The 19,718-nt window shown below is 42.5% G+C and overlaps 1 protein-coding gene across 2 annotated transcripts in view; it reads right to left on the minus strand.

The window, feature by feature from the left end:
* Nucleotides 1–19,392, minus strand: part of KDM7A (lysine demethylase 7A) — a 69,825-nt gene extending 50,433 nt beyond the window's left edge. For both annotated transcript variants that reach the window (XM_086754684.1, XM_086754675.1), the window contains exon 1: nucleotides 19,142–19,392. In XM_086754684.1, the coding sequence (XP_086610810.1) occupies nucleotides 19,142–19,257 (116 nt within the window). In that variant the 5' untranslated portion in view covers nucleotides 19,258–19,392. The remainder of the gene's footprint in view (nucleotides 1–19,141) is intronic.
* Between the last annotated feature and the right edge of the window lie 326 nt (nucleotides 19,393–19,718).

A 19,718-nucleotide genomic window follows, 5' to 3' on the forward strand; every position in this document is an offset into this window, starting at 1 on the left:
AGTACGTCAGTTATAGCATAGAAAAAAAAAGGCATTCTGAAAGCAGCAGTGGTATTTGAAGACCTGATTTCAGTGTGAAATCGATAGGATGAGATAAACCAGGACGACACCAACAAGTGAATCAAGACATAAAATTTATAGGAAAGGAAAAATAAAAAAAAAAAAAAAAAAAAAAAAAAATCAATCTGACCTGATGACTTTTTTTTTTAGCACTTTAAAACCAGTAAGGAGTGCAATCCTTCACATATGAAGCAAAGCACTTGGCTCAGAAATTCAGAAAGCCTTTGTAGCAGGTTCAGACTCCCATCCTTCTCCAGTCATTTTTCCAGCATGGCCAGAGTGACATACTAAAGGAGAAACAATAGCCCAATCTTACTTCAGGCACTGTGTCTTAGTAGAGTTGCAACTGCTAGAAGCATTTTGAAATAAACAACATGGGAAGCCAGTCAACAAAAATTAACTATCTACCTCTACACTGATGACAAAGTTTTTCTAGGTATTCAAGAAAGTTTTTCCACTATGTATTTTTATCTCCTCCCCTAGACTCCAAGCAAACAAAAGTTTACCTCTTCCCTCCTAAGATATTCCAGAATCTAGTAAAAGTCCCTTACAGGTAACTGCATCTTATTTGCATGATTTGCCTTATTTCAATTCCCAGATAGGGTTATTCTGTTATAATTGTGTTTACAAATGAGAACAAAAAACCCCAACCCCAAACCAGAAAACAAACAAACCCCCTCCCCCAAAACTTACAACCAAGGAAAAAAAAAAAAAAAAAAAAAGAAGAGGAGCACTTTTAAAGTAATATCTTCAAATCACTGAAGTTTTAAAGACAGAACCAACACACTGTCTTGATTCTATGAAAAGAAAAAAAAAAAAAAAAAAAAAGAAAAGAAAAAAGCATACCAAACCACAGAATCTTCAACCCATTTAAAACAGCTGCCATAGCTCTCTCAAAAAAGACTTCTTAACTGAGTGCCTGCGTATGGCTGTATTCTAGACGAGAACAAACTACTACCCGAAATTGCTACCATTATTTATCTAACAGAAAGAGGAAGAAACAGGCTAAGCTCCACTACTATAGAGGTAACAAGAGGGTGGAAAAGGGAAGGCAGTAGACAAGTTAATTAAACCTCCACTCATTCAAGAATAATAAAGCAAATATGACAACTGTAATATAGCAAATGATGACCATCCCTCTTCCTGAATGAAGATGGAAAAAGTAAAATTTAAACAAGCTTTTTTGTTGTTGTTGTTATATATTGTCTATAAGTTTGCTTGCCTCAATTTTTACATTCTTAGTTTTTTGTCTTAATCTTCCTCGGCCCCAACTTGCGCAAGGACTCGTGTTACTTATCACTCTGTCTCTAGCCATCTTAATGAAACATTGCGTATGATGTGGTTTTAAGAATTACTGGCATCCCAAGTCCTTTGACCACAACCAACACGAATTTCAGTTCCAGTTCCAGTGCAGTTTGTAACCGGTTTGTTTTACCTCATAGGTAGCAAGAGCCTTTTGTACAAAGAATAGTTACTTATTTCTATGAGAGAGGGCACTGGTAGCGGAGGAAAGAAGAAAGAAATTAACTGGATCACAAACAGCCTATGAAGAGAAACTGAGGTTCAACCCAAAATGACAAACAAACCTTAGGAAGCAACGACATGATATAGCTTGCATTGAACTAACAGCTTGCAGCCACCAGAAGAGGCAGGTTACTCATTCTCTTCCAGGCAAGCACTCCAACTCCCCTTCCCTGCAATGGCCCTAATTACAAGGCAACCTGTATTCACTTACGTATCTGACAGAAACTAACCTGGCCAGTTTTTTGCCTGTTTATCAAGTTAGCTTACAGCACAGTCAGACAACTATCAGAGCCAATTAATGTGAGGGAGTGGGACTATGTAACCTCGAGAGAGGGATACGAGAAGTAGGACTGCCCCTTTTGGCAATGGAACTCACTAGACCCAGTCAGGCCTACCATGTAACCTCACCTTCATTATTCACTCACGCTCAGAACTACTCCGATCTAATAAATTGCCAATAGCTCACTAGTTAGATTGCAAGGGATATCCCTCCCTGCATCTGAAAAACTTCAGACTTTAATTGTATACCCTGCACAATATCAGAAAAGACTTTACTAAGTCTAAGAGAGGCATACAGTGGCACTAGATGCCATAAGTGAACCAAGGTTTGTCAGCTAGCACAGCATTTAAGACTGTCTTAGTCTCACTGCCTTTAGGTATTCCACTCCTTCTCTGATGAAGTATTTAGTTTTATCCATTCCTTAAGACCAGTTACCTGTAGCTCCAGCTACAAGAGTAGCTGATGCATGTATGAGGCAGACATGGTTTTATGCCACTACCAATATGTTATTTGCCTACAAAACCCTCTTTCCAATAATTCAATTAAGTACAGTAGTAATTATAATAGATTAGAAAAACAAACAAGTAACCTAAACAGTTTGAAAGCTACATTTCCAAACAACATCAAACATGGCTTTATATAAAGCAGGACAACATCAGAAGGACAAATTTTCAGCTAGATTCCCACCTCCTAGTTTGAAAGAAACATGACGACCATTCTGAAGTGTGAAGATATCTACCTGCTTTTAATTAAAGAAATGCCAGCTTGTTGTGAAACAGCAAGACTTAATGTTTGGGGTTTATTTTTTTAGAGACTGAGTAGAAAAAAATTCACTAATGGATCCTGCATACTCACTTACAGCAGTTCTTGAATTCCAGAGTTACCTACACCAAAGTCTCACAAAAAGAGAAAGGCTTATCTCTTCAACACCCGGTATTAGGTGAACCACCTCTTTTAGGTGAGCTGCACTGTATATTAAAAGCAGATTTAAATTCATTTGGGAATTTGTTAGTATGTCTTCAGCAGTTCCATTTCCTTCTCAACAGGTAGAAGCGCTGGCTGCTCCTCATCAAAGAAGGGCATGGACTGCAGCCTCCTACAGAGAGAGGACTAGCTGGTTATCCCAGCTGCCTAATAAATATGAGCTGTTTAAAAAGATCACGAAGCATGACATGTACTATCAGTACTGCGTTATTTTATGCAACACACAATCTGTAAAGCTTTTGACATCCTGAGTAATACTGTCAGTAGACACCATTAGATCTGTCTTGTTCTCTAGCATAGTGATAAAAAAAGGTTTGGAGGTGAACAGTAACAAATCCACAATGGCTTCCTAGCCTGAGGGGATTGATTAGGAAGCTAATGATTGCTTTTAAACTGTGCCCCTTCATTGGAAAATGACAACAGGCATGATTTGAAAATATGACTTTCTGCTAACAACATTAGGCAATATCCTTTTGTGTCTCCCACATTCTAGCACCAGTAATAGCACAACCTTAAGACTCTATTGCCGCAAATACGTTATTCCTGGATTACTATTTGACTGATTCGCTGCTTTCACAGACTGCAGCAAGAGCAAACTTGCCTTCAGCCTGCTTTACACACGTTTTAACTGGCTCCTTACGCTGCATACAGCATATCACTTAAATAGTTTAAAAATTTCTGAACCAGATTGGTTTTAAAGACCTCCTAGAGCTTCCTACTAAGTACTCTTAACATTCACAGTAGCATTCGGAGTCTCTGCAGCTGTACTTGAAATGAATCTTTTATTGTCTTCAAAATTCAACTCATTAAATAGTTCTCCTCCTTTATGAAAAAAAAAAAAACCAAACAAAAAAAAAACAAAAACAAACTCAAAGGCATTTTCAAACTCCTCTGCTTCTCAATTGTGTAATTATCCCTCCAGCCTACGATATTTTTCAGACATTGCTAGGAACTTTTTAGTAAGTAAAATAATTTCTGCATCTTCTAATCACAACATAAAAATAATACATGATGGCTCCTATAGCTTTGAAATACCTTACTTGTACAAAGCAAATAGACCTGTAGTCTATAGCAAGTGGAGACAGACGCTTCCTTTTTTGAAGAAATCTGAGAGCAAACTGGCTCGTCATCTTTAGCTCACTATCCTCATTTCAAACACAGATGGAGTAGCTGATTACATTAACGTCTATTTAAGCTATGATAGAAGCAAACTGTTTCAGATACACAGATAATGAGTTTAAATATCAGATGTTACATTGGCTGGCTGGCAGAGCAGCAAGTAGAATAAGCTCATTCAATCAACTAGATAATGTCCATAATTTAGAGATCTTTATTGGATTCTCAGCTGCTTATACAGGTCCAGAGGGGCATACCGGCCAAAACTGCATCCATGCAGTCCATAACATATCAAGAAGTTACTTTTACACATTATCTCATCTACAGAAATCTAACTGTTTGATCTTCTTCAGACAGAGTTAATGAAGCACAATAACTTTCAGACCACATGGAAACTTCAAATAGTCCAGAACAAAGCTAAACAGAGTTTAAGGGTTGAGTTACATCAGAGCTAAGACTGATTATTTTTATTCTGGATATAATTTGACATAATGATTTAGAATCACAGAATCACAGAATAGTTTGGGTTGGAAGTGACCTTCAAAGGTCATCTAGTCCAACTCCCCCTGCAAGAAGCAGGGACATCTTCAACCAGATCAAGTTGCTCAGAGCCCTGTCCAGCCTTGCCTTGAACATTTCCAGGGATGGGGCATCTACTATCTGTCTAGGCAACCTGCTCCACCATTCCACCACCCTCATTCTAAAAAAAATTTTTCCTTATATCAGGTCTGAATTTGCTTCCTTCTATTTTAAAACCATTACCCCTCATCCTGTCACAACAGGCCCTGATAAAGAGTTTCTCCTTGCCTTTCCTGTAGGCCTCCCTTTAGGTACTGGAAGGCCGCTACAAGGTCTCCCCGGAGCCTTCTCTCCTCCAGGCTGAACAGCTCCAACTCTCTCAGCCTGTGCTCATAGGAGAGGTGCTCCAACCCTCTGATCATCTTTGTGGCCCTCCTCTGGACTCTATCCAACTGGTCCACATCCTTCTTATGATGGGGGCTCCAGAGCTGGATGCAGTACTCCAGGTGGGGTCCCATGAGAACGGAGTAGAGGGACAGAATTACCTCCCCTCGATCTGCTGGCCACACTGCTTCTGATGCAGCCCAGGATGCAGTTGGCTTTCTAGGCTACAAGTGTGCATTGCTGGCTCATGTTGAGCTTCTCGTCCACCAGCACTCTGAAGTCCTTCTTCTCAGGGCTGGTGTTGATCCATTCTCTGTCCAGCCTGTATTTTTGCATGGGATTGCCCTGACCCATGTGCAGGACCTTGCACTTGGCCCTGCTGAACTTCATGAGTTTCTCATGGGCCCACCTCTCCAGCCTGTCAGGGTGCCTCCAGATGGCATCCCTCCCCTCCAGCATATCAACCACACCACACAGCTTCGTGTCATCAGCAAACTTGCTGAGGTTGCACTCTATTCCACTCTCCACGTTGCTGACAAAGACATTAAACAGGGCCAGGCCCAATATCGACCCCTAAGGAATGCCACTCGTCACCGGTCTCCACCTGCACATTGAGCTGTTGACCACAACTCTTTTGAGTGCAGCCATCCAGCCAATCCCTTATCCAACAAGCGGTCCATTTGTCAAGTCCATGTCTCTCCAGTTCACAGACAAGGATGTCATGCAAGACAGTGTCAAATGCTTTGCACAAATCCAGGTAGGTGACCTCAGTTGGTCACCCCTTGTCCACAGATGCTGTAACCCCATCATAGGCAGCCATCAAATTGGTCAGGCATGATTTGCCTTTAGTGAAGCCATGTTGGCTGTCACCAATCACCTCCTTAGTTTCCATGTGCATCAGCAAGGTTTCCAGGAGAATCTGCTCCACGACCTTCCCAGGCACAGAGGTGAGACTGACCGGCCTGTAGTTCCCTGGGGCTTCCTTTTTTTCCTTTATAACATTGGGGGTTATCTTATCCCTTTTCCAGTCCTCAAGAACCTCACCAGACTGCCACAATTTCTCAAATACGATGGACAGGGGCTTGGCAACTTCATCCACCAGTTCCCTGAGGAACCACGGAGGCATCTCGTCGGGTCCCAGGGACTTGTGCAACTTCAGGTTCCTTAGATGTTTCCAAACCTGTATTTCTGCTTCAGTGGGCAATTCTTCATTCTCCCAGTCCTCGCTTTTGCCTTCTGTGACTTGGGTGATGTGGCTAGAGCCCTCACCCATGAAGACTGAGGCAAAAAAGAGTACCTCAGCCTTCTCCATGTCCCAGGTAACCAGGTCTCCTGTTTCCTTCTGGAGAGGGCCCACATTCTTCCTGGTCTTCCTTTTATCCCTGATACACCTAAAGAAGCTTTTCTTGTTGTCCTTGACATCCCTGGCTAGATATAATTCTGTCAAGGCTTTAGTCTTCCTTATCTGATCTGTGGCTGCTCGGATACCCTCTCTGTAATCTTCCCATGCTTCCACCCTCTGTAGGCTTCCTTTTTTTTTTTTTCCAGTCGGTCCAGAAGCTCCTTGTTCATCCATGCAGGCCTTCCGATGTTTTTGCCTGACTTCCTCTTTGTTAGGATGCATTGCTCCTGAGCTTGGAGAAGGTGCTCCTCGAATATCAACCACCTCTCCTGAGACCTTCTTCCCTCAAGGGCTGTATCTCATGGCACTTGAGCCAGCAGATACCTGAAGAGGCCAAAGTCTGCTCTCCTGAAGTCCAGGGTGCAGAGCTTGCCGCATATCCTCCTTGCTGCCTTAAGAATCTTGAATGCCACCATCTCATGGTCACTGCACCCAAGGCTGCCCTTGAGCTCCACATTCCCCATCAGCCCCTCACTGTCGGTGAGAACAAGGTCCAGCATAGCACACCTCCTCACTGGCTACTCTACCACTTCCAGGAGTAAGTTATCATCCACACATTCCAGGAACCTCATGGATTGCTTGTGCCCTGATTTTAATCTAAAACTCTAAAAAGTTCAGATCCAGTTTACTGAAACCAGTTTTGCTCTATCATAAGCTATCTACAGTAATCTAAAGTATTTGCAAAAGCACAAATCCAGATCTTTTATTCTAGATTTTACACACAAACACTTTGAGGTAATCTTTACTTCACTGTTTGTGCTACTCAGCTCCATAGCTTTTAGGTGGGGAAAAAATTATTTTATCTATGTCTCACTTTAGCATATATATATCTCTTACAACGCCTTCTTCTTCACAGTGAGCAAAACACCAACAACATTCAAACAAGAACACTCAAAGAAATGCGCAAGAAAAGTATGAAGCAGGAGGCAGAGGATGTACTGCAAAAGATCCCCTGGAAAAGAGTACAGATAATCACCATTCCTGTAAAAATTACAGGAGACATTATGGTTCACTTATGGTGAAAAACACAGAATTAATTCTTCAGGAGAAAATTTCTGACTCAAATTTTGCTTAATTGTTTCTATGAGAGAAGACAGGAAGCCTGCCAAAGAGCAATACGTCCAAGTGTTTCATTTCGGGAGTCAATACTACAAGAAGTGATTATATGAAAATGTTTTGATGTAAGCTAAGCAAATTACATCTCTGCAATTCAAGAGTGAACGTACACATTATTACAGGTCTTAGGCTTTATCTGCAAGGGTAATCTGTACCATTACACATTGGAGGCCAACTGGCTGGAATGCAGCCCTGCAACAGAAGGGCCCTGTAAGCCCTGGTAGGCAACAAGCTGATCACGACCCAGCAACGCAACCTCATGGCAAAGGCAGCCAATGGCATCCCGGGTTGCGTTAGGAAAAGCATTGCCAAAAGGTCAAGGGAGGTGATCTTTCCCTTCTAGTTAGCACTGGTGAGGCCACACCTGGAGTGCTGGGTCCAGTTCTGGGATCCCCAGTAGATGAGACATGGGCATACTGGAGTAAGTCCAGCTAAGCACCATCAAATGTAAAACTCCATACTCTTACAGTACAAGTTAATATCCTTCAAGTATTCTTTGTTCCGTTATCCATTTCTTTCTGCATTGTCTTCCTTCCTGTCCTCTCTCCACCCAGCTTTTCACCTAGAAGACCGCGCTTACTCCCCCTGTAGATCTCCATGAGAACAGAAAAACCTCCTGAGTTCTGATTTTTCAGACACCTGAAAACCAGAAGTCCCAGTCAGTTATGGGTTTCTCTGTGTCTGTACAGAATTTTGAAGAGGAAGTATCTGCTTTACTCCCAGCCTCTTAGCACACAGTAAGTTTCCAATACAGTCACTAAGTTTCCAACAACAATCATTTAGAGATTTACCGTTTTTCTTCCAACACATATGAGAGTATACATGATGCTGACAAGCATACCAAGGGATAGAGAACACTTCCTAACAAAAACCTTGTTCCAAAGTATCATTGTGCACAAAGTTCATAGAAAGCTGATTAATTTCTCAGAGGCTCAGAGCAAAGCATACATTCACACTGGAAAGAAACTCGTCCAGCTTCCTCAGGATAGTGGTCTAAGAAATAGAATTTTACTATACTGTGTTCACCAATAATCCAATATATAAAACACATATACCCTCTACTTCTGTCTCCAAATTCCACATTAGCTGTAGAAAAAAAACATAACGGAAAAATAGACTATTTAAAAGATTTACTAATATGATGTGTCATAAAAAGCATGTTACATTTTACTAGTGTTGCCCTGGGATGGCGTGGAAAACTTCAGAGAGACTTTCCTGCTTCAAGCTGCTATATGGTCCACAAGCAACTCCGTGGGAATTTTCCATGCAGTTTGCATCGGAAACTGACATCACATACTGCAGGGATGCGATCACCTGCATTCTCAGCACACACATGCCAAGCGCAGAAACGAATGCATTGCAATTCACTCTTAAATACATGATGTAAATGTACTAGTGCCTGTTTCATATAAGTTTAGTCCAGATGAACAAGATGTTTGCTCAAAATCATTTCACTGATCACCTGACCATATTTAAAGGCTAAAGTTCCATCTTCCCATGTTTTAGTGCTGTCATTGTTTCGTCTCAATTCCTTGTCCCCCTCTCCACATAGCATCATTATCCAAGACTGTGTATAGCATCAAAGGAAAAAGAGAATTAGATGCAATGCTACCCTATCAAAGACAAAGATTTAGCCAATTAAGGTGAAGAACTGCATTGACATTTACATTCAGGGGGACTGTATAAAAGCACTAATGCGCAGTAAACAAACAGATCTATTCCTTAATTAAAGGAAACAACTTTTGGGAAAAGACCACTTGTACTTGAGGCATGTACTCACCTTTTTAAGAAGTAGGCAACAGCACCTCACATTGACAAGTTGAGCCCTGGCACCAACAGTAATATGTTCCTTTCACCAATATACAAGATTTTGATCTCTCTTATAGTAGTGAGTCTATTCCATATCCAGTTCTAGAACTAACTAGAAGTAAACAGTTTTATTCTTCTATGAAGTGGAATGTTTGTGGTTTTTTTTCATAAGCCAATAAAGTTATTTCCACATTCAAATAAGGGCCAGGAAATAGAACGCATAGTACATTCTCATTTGGCAATGCCAGGCAAAACACCAACACCAAAAGACAAAATAAAATTAGAATTTGTCCTTACTAGTAACATATAAAAGCCAAGAGGCAAAATTTGCAGAAGCACTTCAGAGTTACATCTTCATTTCAGAAAATTCTGAGCTACTCAATTGATACTCTTGTTCATACCTAAATCCTTCGTACTGGTGTAAGGATTTCCTTCTTCATGCACAAGCCAGCTGACCATGCTGGAAATACAAGCTTGTTGTGGTTTAGCCCTAGTCACAACACAGTTGCTCGCTCACCCTCCTCGTCCCCAGGGGTGGGGGAGAGAAATGGGAAGAAATGAAAACTCATGGGTTAAGATGAAAACAGTTTATTAGAAGAGCAAAGGAAAATTACAATAACAACAAAATATAAGGATACTAAAATATACAAAATGAACAATGCACAATTTCCCACCACCTGACATCCCAATGACTGATTCAGTCCATCCCAAACAGTGATCACAGAAACAAAACCATGCAGCAAGAAAAGCAACAAAAGGGAGCAAAGCCCCACTCTCAGGCTACTCCCACTTATATACTAAGGATGAGGTTTACAGCATGAAATACTCTTTGGCCAGTTTGGGTCAACTGTTCTGGCTACATCCCTCCCAGCTTCCTGCACCTGCACATTAGCGAGACCTGGAAAGCTGGACAGTGTCCTTGGTCTCATTAGCAACAACTCATAGCATCAGTGTGTTTATCAACATTCTTCTTCACATATGAAATCCAAAATACATCAGCTACTGAGAGGAAAATTAACTCCATCCCTGTCAAAACCAGAACGTTTGCTTTCACTCAGTTAAGACACTGACTTTTCAGCAAGGATGCAGGTCAATACTACAGCTGTTCCTTTATTTTTTAGCAAGACTAAGAACAGCATTCTAAACTACTTCTCCTATATTCATTACATCAGAGCAGCACATTTTACTGCAGCATTAAGAGATTCAAAATGATGCCCCTAGAGGTCCTAGCAATCCACACAGGAGGGCACAGCATCAGAGGCAGCAAGTTAAGTTGCTGCTCACTTTTGCATCACATTGATGTATCCTCAGGCAGACAAATCCTGTAGTCAGAACATGAGATTTAACAGACTACACGTGTACACCATTTTTGTTAATAGGCTTTTGGTCCTATCTTACATAAGCAATGAAGCACAGAGAAATGCCTAGGAAACCATGTTTGGTCTTGAGGCTGTGGCATGACAAGACCGCACACACATCATCATGAAACAAAAAGGGAAAACGCTATCCTGAGAGGTAGACTGGCAACATTTGCCTGGCACAATGTCACATTAGCATGGCTATCTTGCTTTAGGTACTGCTCCTAGACCCCTCTGTACTCTGCAGCTCACAGAACTGCCCATCTGTACCTCTGAAAGCCATACCTTAAGTTCTGTGGTGTCTCACTTCACTTCTGCTTGTTCTTGACACTGAGTTTTGCAACTCAACAGCATCATGCAACCTTTTATGAAATGATCCAAATATTTTTGTTATGGAAACAAAATTAAAAATCTGTACCTTGGGCAAGCCAACTAGAAGTTTTACAAGAACTATTGGGTAATAAGACAAAGCAATTTCTTTGGTTGCTCTTCATTTAGCCAATTTGGCCTTTGTTTATTTGCCCTCAAACATCAATATTCCAAAAGGAAAATGTCAGTCTGTTCAGAAAATACTGCCTGATAACTGGTAAGAATGACAGATCAGATCAATCCTATATCCTCAGTATCAAAGACATCATTTCTCAGAAAGTCACCTTTCATTGTTCTCATTTTCATGAATAGTGCTTTAAGATCCTTTAAGTGAATAAAGCATTAATGTAAATGGAACAAACACAATTAAATTTATGAAATGAATTTCCCAGGCTAGCTGCAATGTCAGCTGACAGTTTCAAATGAAAATAAATAGACTTCATACCACAATATATTAAAAATTTAGAACAGTCATCCTCACTCCAGTTGGCTCTTAAGGCAGAATGATGTGGCAGGGTTTTTCAAAAAAGCTTTCTTGCTTTTGTGGCAAACATCAGCATTTACGCCCTCCTGAGCAACAACAAACTCAATATTTTCTAAAAGACAGACCAGTTTTAAAGCCTACTTTAGTTAATGCTGAAGTAATGGAGAAAACAGTATTAAATATTAATTCTATTCAAAAGCGGAATTGACCTGAGGAGATGTAACTAGCCACATAAATCCACATTACCACCATATAGCAGACATCTCAAGACTATTCATACTCCATAGATTGTTAGTTCTGTGTATTCATGAGATAATGTTACAATATATTAGAAAGGACTGACAAATGAAAAATAGCTCAGCTATTTTAAAAGCTGTGTATTTCACTAAAATACCTCTCCTACGTTGATAATAAAGCAATAGCAATGTTGCTAATTGAATTTTCATACTTCAGCAATAAGACAAATGTAAAACTTGAGCATGTTTGTTTTTTAAGCATGCACAATGTACCTACGAAAGTCTTCACTGATTACTCAGACTTGTTTTGAGACAATGATACTTTATTTTAAAATTATGTAGGGAAAGTACAAATATTTACACGAAGAGTATGAGTTCAACTTGTGCAAACCATCATGTAAACAGAATGGAGACACTGTATTGCATCATCTTTCAAACAATGATATAGAAAGTGCACAGAAAACTGCACTGAGGATAAGAAATCTGTTAATGAATATGAAAACTGTCCAAAGAAGAAAAATAATCTAGAAACCACAAATGAAGAATGAAAACAAAATTAATGTGATTTTGCCCACTGGCAGTTAACAAAGTGATACTCCTCTGTAAAGCTTAATCCATTTTATTGTCATTGTGTCACTGTAAGAGAACTCAGCACTACAGACAGATCAAGATAAGTTTAAAAAAAAAAAATTAATATATTTTGCTCTCCGCACTGTTGCACCTACCAGATACACAAAGAAATCAAGTGTACCAAGCAGTAGCCTCCTACCCAGACTTTTCTTACCTCTGTAGTTTGTAGATACAAGCAAGTCACAGAACAGAGTCTTCTGAAAATATTTTAATTCTTCAGTCAACTCAAGCATGTATTAAATACAACAAAAGGAAAGGAAAATACTAAACTGCTATATAAGCATCAATAAAAGACATTTTGGAATAGAAAATCATCATAAATTAACTAGCTAATAAAAAATTCACTATCAGCCAGTAAAATTATACATAAAGGCCTACAGCACCTTCATTCATGGTCAAGAATGGACAAAGACAAAACAATGAGACCAAAAATACTGCTACAGATCAACTCTAACATTACAAAAAAATAAAGGTAGTGTTTAAGTCACCAATTCTGAACCTTTGTATCTTTTAAGTAACATTGAACTGGCAATAATTAATTTGTACTTGAGAAATTAGAACTACTAGCATTTAACAACTCCTTAGAAACTCACTAGAATCTTGTTGCAATTCTAATTTTAAAAGCTGATTACGTACTCTTCAGTTATCTTACTGATCTTTATTGGATAATACCTTTTTTCCTTGTCCTAGTGATGTTGGAATGCATATTCTAAAACATCTACTATGTTTTATTCCAGAATATCAAATGAAAAAAAATTACCAAATTACAGATCTAAAGGAAAGAAGTGCTAACTTTCAAAGCACGCACACTTCAAACAAAGCCAGTTTTTCAAGAAAGCTGCAAAGAAAAAAAAAAAAAAAAACTTGTACATGTAATTCTACGTGTTACTACACATTTTCAAAAATTGAAGAAATTTGAATACATACTACTCTACAGTGCTTATTATGGTAGCATACATCTACTTTAATATATATTAATAAGTCTTCCCACTTCACAGATGGGAACCGAAAGGGAAAAAATGGCTTGCTCAAATTAAGAATATAAAAGGATTGGAAACAGACATTCAATTACACAAGTGCTAGTCTGGCATCCTTATTATTGTTAGTTTCTTCTCAGTTTAACCAAAACTGCTTCAACTTCCGTATTGTTAGAAGAGCTGAAGTCACTTAATCCTTTGGCAGAAGACACACAGCTCATCGGACTTAAACTGAGGCTTCCATCTTGCCTCTGAGGAAACAAGGCTAAACCAAAGAAAAGTAAGGTTAAGAAATACATTAACTTTCCCTTGAGGTCTAAAGCACTTACCTAACATACACCCAGTTGCCACAGGAAGAATTTGAGGCTTATACATTACAAAAGCCAGAGAGTCAGCTCAAGAGCCTCTGGTGCCAGACCAAAGCTCTAGTGACCAGACAATGATTTGTTGATTCAGTTCAGGCCCCTGAACGTTTGTTTATATGTATACAACACATACACATGTATTTTATAACAAGGTCTTAATTTTCTGTAAACAGAAGGTCTGCACCAGAAGGCATTTGTAACAGTCTCTCTTTGCAGTCTCCACATTTCTTGACATAAGCATCACCATACCTTGTCCTCTAAGTCCGTTTAAGACAGACACAGGAGCTTTGCCTGTCTCTGCAAACAGACGATGCTCTGGGGTTGCAATGCTGCAGCTGCACTGGAAATGTCTTGCTTGCTATGGACCCCACTAGATGAACAGATGGGTCTGGGACGAGGCCATTAGATGTAAAGCAGAACCACATACGGTGACAGAGACACAAACACAACGTTCCATAAAACTGGGTGAGCCTCACAAAGTCAACAGTGAGGAAGAAAAATGGGTGACTCCTCTGTCTTTCCCACCCACTAGCATCTCCTCCAGCAACACAGTCCTCACCAGTGTTTTGCAACAGTCTGGGAGTCATTCTAGCCCTTGATGAGCCTGTTCAGCTCCATAACCCAACAAAAAGCTAATCCAGCAAAAGAATGGGTTTTGTCAGTTTTCTGAGAAGAGTTGATTTACCAAACAATCAGACAAGCACCAAACCAGCAAAAGAGAAATTATAGTAGCATGCAGGCAAGAGTGGGACAGCCTCTTTCAGCAGCCAAGAGCTGGCAAAGTCATGCAGAACCTCATGTATAAAGCTCCAAAACAAAGAATCAATTCAGAAAAAGTAGTCACTATAGCATGTACATTTCTTTCTTTTCTTAAGGAGAAAGCCTGCCTTTAGGCACAAACCAGTGCGCGAAGAGGGACCTGTACCATGTAACCTAACATTTGCAAGAGGGAATCTTGATTTTGAAATTGATCAGATTAAGGAGTGGTTGAGCAATTTCATGTTTCTTCAGAGACCAAATGAAGACATGCTCGCATCTGTACAATATCAAAAAAACTATGTTCTACACCAACTTAGCTCAGATGTGATTTTGGCGTGGAATTTTTGTTTCCATTTGAGAAAAGAAGCCTCAAGGCATCTGCAATTCAAATCATCCTCAAAAGATACATGAATCACCTTTCTTTTCAAATGATGTTATTAGATCTTTTTTAATAACAACAAAGCTGTAAAAAACATCAAACGCTTAATGGCAAAGTTCTATATACCATCAATGAACTGCTCTAGGAAAGGAAAAAAAAAAAAAAACAAAAAACAACTTAATTCTTTCAAGAAGGCTACACAGAATACAGAATTAATCCTGAGAGTAAGAACTATCAATTTAAAAACAATTCCATATAAATTTAATCCATTTTATTTTGCTTTGCAATAGAAGTACACACATACAGATTAGTGCTGTATTTCCCTTATTGCCCTCTAATCTCCTCAAATGAAATGGTGATTTCTGTAAACATAAAAAAAAATTATAAAAGAAAAAGGATTTATGGCTTCTAAATTTAAGTTTAATCTACACAAAACACCAAAGATGCAAGCTGAACAAAGCTGGATAGGCTGTTTCTTTCTTTCTTCTTCTTGAGGGAGAGACAATAAACTTGACATAATTATGAAATTTTAGGAAAAAATATTAATTTTGAACAAAAATTTATGCTTTCCCTTCCTGTTCCCCACTGCTCTGGTTCTGAAGAATAAAACATTTCCTTTGTTTGGAAAAAAAAAAAAATCTGGTTTTAACATTAAAAAAATATATTTAAAAGGTTACAGAGGTTTTGAAAGGACGAGGTGGTTACTGTAATTGACATTCACGTATCTGATAACTTCTTACCCTGTCTGCCATTGAGATGTGCTAGAAGTTCACTGTAAGTCTGTTTACAAACAAAACATCCCTTGGAAAAGTGCTACACAGAAAACTTCATAGAGACACCTGCATTTTGAATTCTCAGTTTGACTGACCAACTGCTCCATGCTCCTTTCCAACCAATACAGTACCAGCGCAGCTATTCAAAGTAAAATTGCCTTAAAAAGCCAATTCTACAATCATTTACTCCCAAAGCATTACAGGCAACATTACATTGTGCAGATAAAACTGAATTATATGCTTAACTCAAGTTTGTTCTGACCTGTCTGAAATCTAGTCTACAAGAATAAGTGACATGCATGCAATGCACATAAATCTAGGCGAGTACAGGTATCACTGACAGAAAAAAGTACAGAAATTTCAAAGCTGACAAGAGAATTTCTGCAAACTCTACAAACATATTCCAAGAACAGAGCTGACTGCAACATCAGTTTAAAAGAATATATTAAAAAAAAAGATATCAAAAAAATAAAGGCAGAAGAGACAGAACGAGAAGTATCACGCTATGACACATATTATTTGAAGATGAAGCCCAAGAACTTAAACAGGTGCCAGGAGCTACTGAAGACATTCAAGAAAGTCTTGAACACTTAGAGCAGCATGAAGGAGTTTTTCTCCTGCATTCTAGCTGGAGTATATTCTAGACAAGCCAGAAAGGGGGAAGCAGCTTACTGTGACATTTTCACTTAAAGAAGATAAAAAGACCAGGAAAACACACAAATTGTCTAAAATATAAATGGATTTGCCCATCTGAAAGATTTGGCAGTTTCTGAGAATCTCAGTCTCTGTAGTCTCCCCACTCCTGCAAGCCATTCAAGATAGTGATTGAAGTCTAGAACACCACACAAGACATACACAGATGCACACACGTTATGCTCTTTTGTTCAGCAAGAGGTAACTACACAAGATTGTGGCCGGATGTTAGGCCCACTTGTAGAGTAAAACCCAGAACATAGGTTTGCAACCTTGCAAGGCCTATTAAAATACTTGCTTTTACACAAACATGTGCCAGAAGCAATAAAATCTACATATCATAATATCAATGTATTGATAATATATTGATAGTAAGCCAAAGAACAGTCATTTGAAGACAGATAGTGCAAGAACACCCAGAAAAAAAAAAAACACCACAAAATTTAAAGGGACTAGTGCCAGTCCGTCAGAACAGACCTTGTACTGCCTCCAGCATATTGCTAAGGCACTCTCTTGTCTATACACAGGAAGGCAGCAAAGAGTCCATAATCCAATAATACATGCTACGTATCATGCTAGCGCATCACAGCCTTAACTAAGCATGCAGTTTATGTTTCTTAACATGAAGTCACACCAATCCCACTCCACAGGCTGGGGAGGAAAAAAATAAAATAAAATAAAAATTTAAAAAAAAAATAAAGAAAGCACGAAACCAAGAAGTTCATAAAAAAAACTTCAAGATCTGAGAGTGCACATTTTGTCTCACAAGCTATGTAACAGGCTTCAGATAACTCTTCAAGGAGAAAGGCACTCCCAGAGCAGACCACAGCTGAGAGAGGACAACAGTCTCCCACAATCTTGTTCCTTAGTCACGAGACTGGATGAGCATGCAACCAAATCCCAGAGCAACACGGCTGCTGCCAGCTCCTGCTGGCTTGCTTACTTCCCACACTTGGAGACGATCAAAGCAGTTCAGTGCTAGCACAGTTTTTCTACCAATTGCATGACAGAGCTCAAGCACAGGAACAACTGTGAATCTTTATGCAGATCAAGATCTGCAAAAGCTACAGAGCGGTCTGTCGCACCTTTGTATCCGATAGTTAATACTTTCCTCCCTGTAACAATTTCAGAAATTAGTTCGCTTGTACCCTAGTAATATTAGCGCACGAGACTGGCAATTAAGTTAAGCCTGCATGTAAGCTGAGCAATTGCCAAGGCAGGCTGAAAGAATAACACACAAATGCAGAAAAATACATACAAGAGAGAAAACTTGTAACAGTACAAAGACCTTCAGAGGATGTCTGCACCTTTACTACGAGCAGTGACCAAGTTTCAACAAACTTTTATTAAGCTACTTTAATCCAAAAAAGCTGCTGTCCGTCTAGCTTCAAACAACAGTAATGGCAAGAGTAGTAGCAGCCTAGTTAAAAACATTAACGAGGGGTGGTTTTTAACGGTACGACAATTCTGCTTTGCCAGTTTTTACAGTTTACAGAGCCCTTTTCATAGTTTCTATTATACTGTGGTTTTAGCCGAGGGAAATCCACAAAGAACAAATCAACTAAACGTATGTACAAGTCAACATCTGAAGTGCTGAAAGCCTTCCTTTCATCCTAAAACGTGGCAAGAAAACACCCATGTGTAATAATTACTGTTAAGTAACACCTAGATACGCAACCTACTTTTAGCCAGCATTTTTCTTTTGCCATTGAGGGGAAGAAAGAAAGAAAAACCGTCACACAACCGTCGTTCCTCCGCCGCAAGCGCTGAGCGCAAGAGATGAAAGGCGAGCCGAGGAGCGCGGCCGGACCGCGGGCGCGCTGCCGCACGGCCCCCCTGCCCGACAGGCAGCCCTCCCCGGCGCACCGCTTTGTTCAGCGGCCGGCGGAGCCGCAAAACCCCCGCTGCGGTCACGGTTTTCCGGGCAACTTCGACGGGGGCCTGGGGTGGAGGGGGAGGCGACCGGTCGGACCCGAGGGCTCTGGGGGGCGGCCGGATCCGCTCGGCCCGGGCGGGTTGCGCCGCCCCGCGCCGGCAGGGGGCGCTGCGGCCGCCACGGCAGGAGGCTGTTTTTGTTCCGCGGGGGGTATTTAAATACCCTGCTGTCAATCACACGGCGCTTCCGACACCGCCGCCGCCGGGGCTCCCCGCATAATGGGGGCGGCAACTCGGGAGCCCCGCAGCCCCAAGCCGACCGAGCCGCCGGCCCCCAACTTGCTCCTTTGTTTAACTGCCCGTGAAATCCCCGCCGCCACCTCCGCCGCCTCCTCCCGCTGGCAGCCGGGCCTTTATTATTCACGCGGCGCTCGACTCGCAAAACACACGGCCGGTCGGCGGCGGCCGCTCGGGGAGCGGGCTGGAAACGTCAAAGGGGCGAGAGGAGCGGGGCGACCCCCGCTGCCCTCCGCCAGCCGCCTGCCCCAGACAAAACGCGCGGCGAGTCAGGAACCCGGGCCCGGCCAGGGGTGAGCCCCGGCACCCGGCGCCGTGTCCCCTCCGCGGAGGGACCCCCTCCCCCCCGAGGGAAGCGGAGCGAGGGACAGGGGGACACGACATCTCCCCAAAGCCGGCTCAACTTCAGGGTGGCGCCGGCAACACCGGGCTGGGAGCCCCGCATCTGTTGCTCTTTCATAACCGGCCACCCCCGGCCCGCCCGCCCCCTCGCAAGCGAGGTCCCATGTGCCCAGGGACGGCAGCCCTCGCCGGCACCGGACGCTGCCACCACCGCCACGGGGGGGGGGAGGCGGAGCGGACGGGAGCCCGTTCCCCCTCCAGTGCCACCGCCGCGCAGCCATTGTCCCCCGCGGCCGCTACCGGGCGGGGGGGGGGGTGCTGACTGCCACCGCCTGTGCCCGGTGACCGGCCGACCCGGCGGTTCTCTCCCCCCTCTCCTCCCCCTGCGCCGCCCGTCTCCTGGCGCCTACCTGCCGTGGAACCAGTCCTTGCAGATGTCGCACTCGATCATGAAGCGGCTCACGTCGTAGGGTTCCCGGCACACGCAGTACACGGGGGTCGCGGCCGCCGCCGCCGCTCCGGCCATCTTTAAAGAACTCACTGACTGAGGCGCCCGTTCGCCCGCTCCTCCCCCCGCCGCGGCCGCCGGCACCAATAACAACAGCGCGCCCGCCCCACGCGCCGCGCGCGCCCCGCCGCCGGCAGGCAGGCAGGCACTGGCAGGCGGCGCGGGAGCGAGCGAACAACAGGGCGCGGGGGCGCGCGCACGTGCGTCACCCGGCCCCCGCGGAGGCGGGAGGGGAACGCCCCCAGACAACCCCCCTCCCGCCCCGCCCGCCCTCGCCGCGACCCGCCCCAACCGCGCCTGCGCCCCGGCCCGACCCCTCTGGAACTGAGCCTGCGCGGGGAGGGCGTGGGGGGGGGGGGGGAGCGAGCTTTCCATTGGGCGCGAGGAGGGGAGCGCACGTGCCACCGCCCCGGGAGGCGGGGCGCGGGGAGGCACGCGCTGGCCCTGCCCTCCCCCCTCTCTCCTCCCCCGGGCAGTGT

This window comes from Chlamydotis macqueenii, chromosome 1 (genome assembly GCF_036417535.1).
Source record: "Chlamydotis macqueenii isolate bChlMac1 chromosome 1, bChlMac1.mat, whole genome shotgun sequence".
In the NCBI taxonomy this organism is placed as follows: Eukaryota; Metazoa; Chordata; class Aves; order Otidiformes; family Otididae; genus Chlamydotis; species Chlamydotis macqueenii.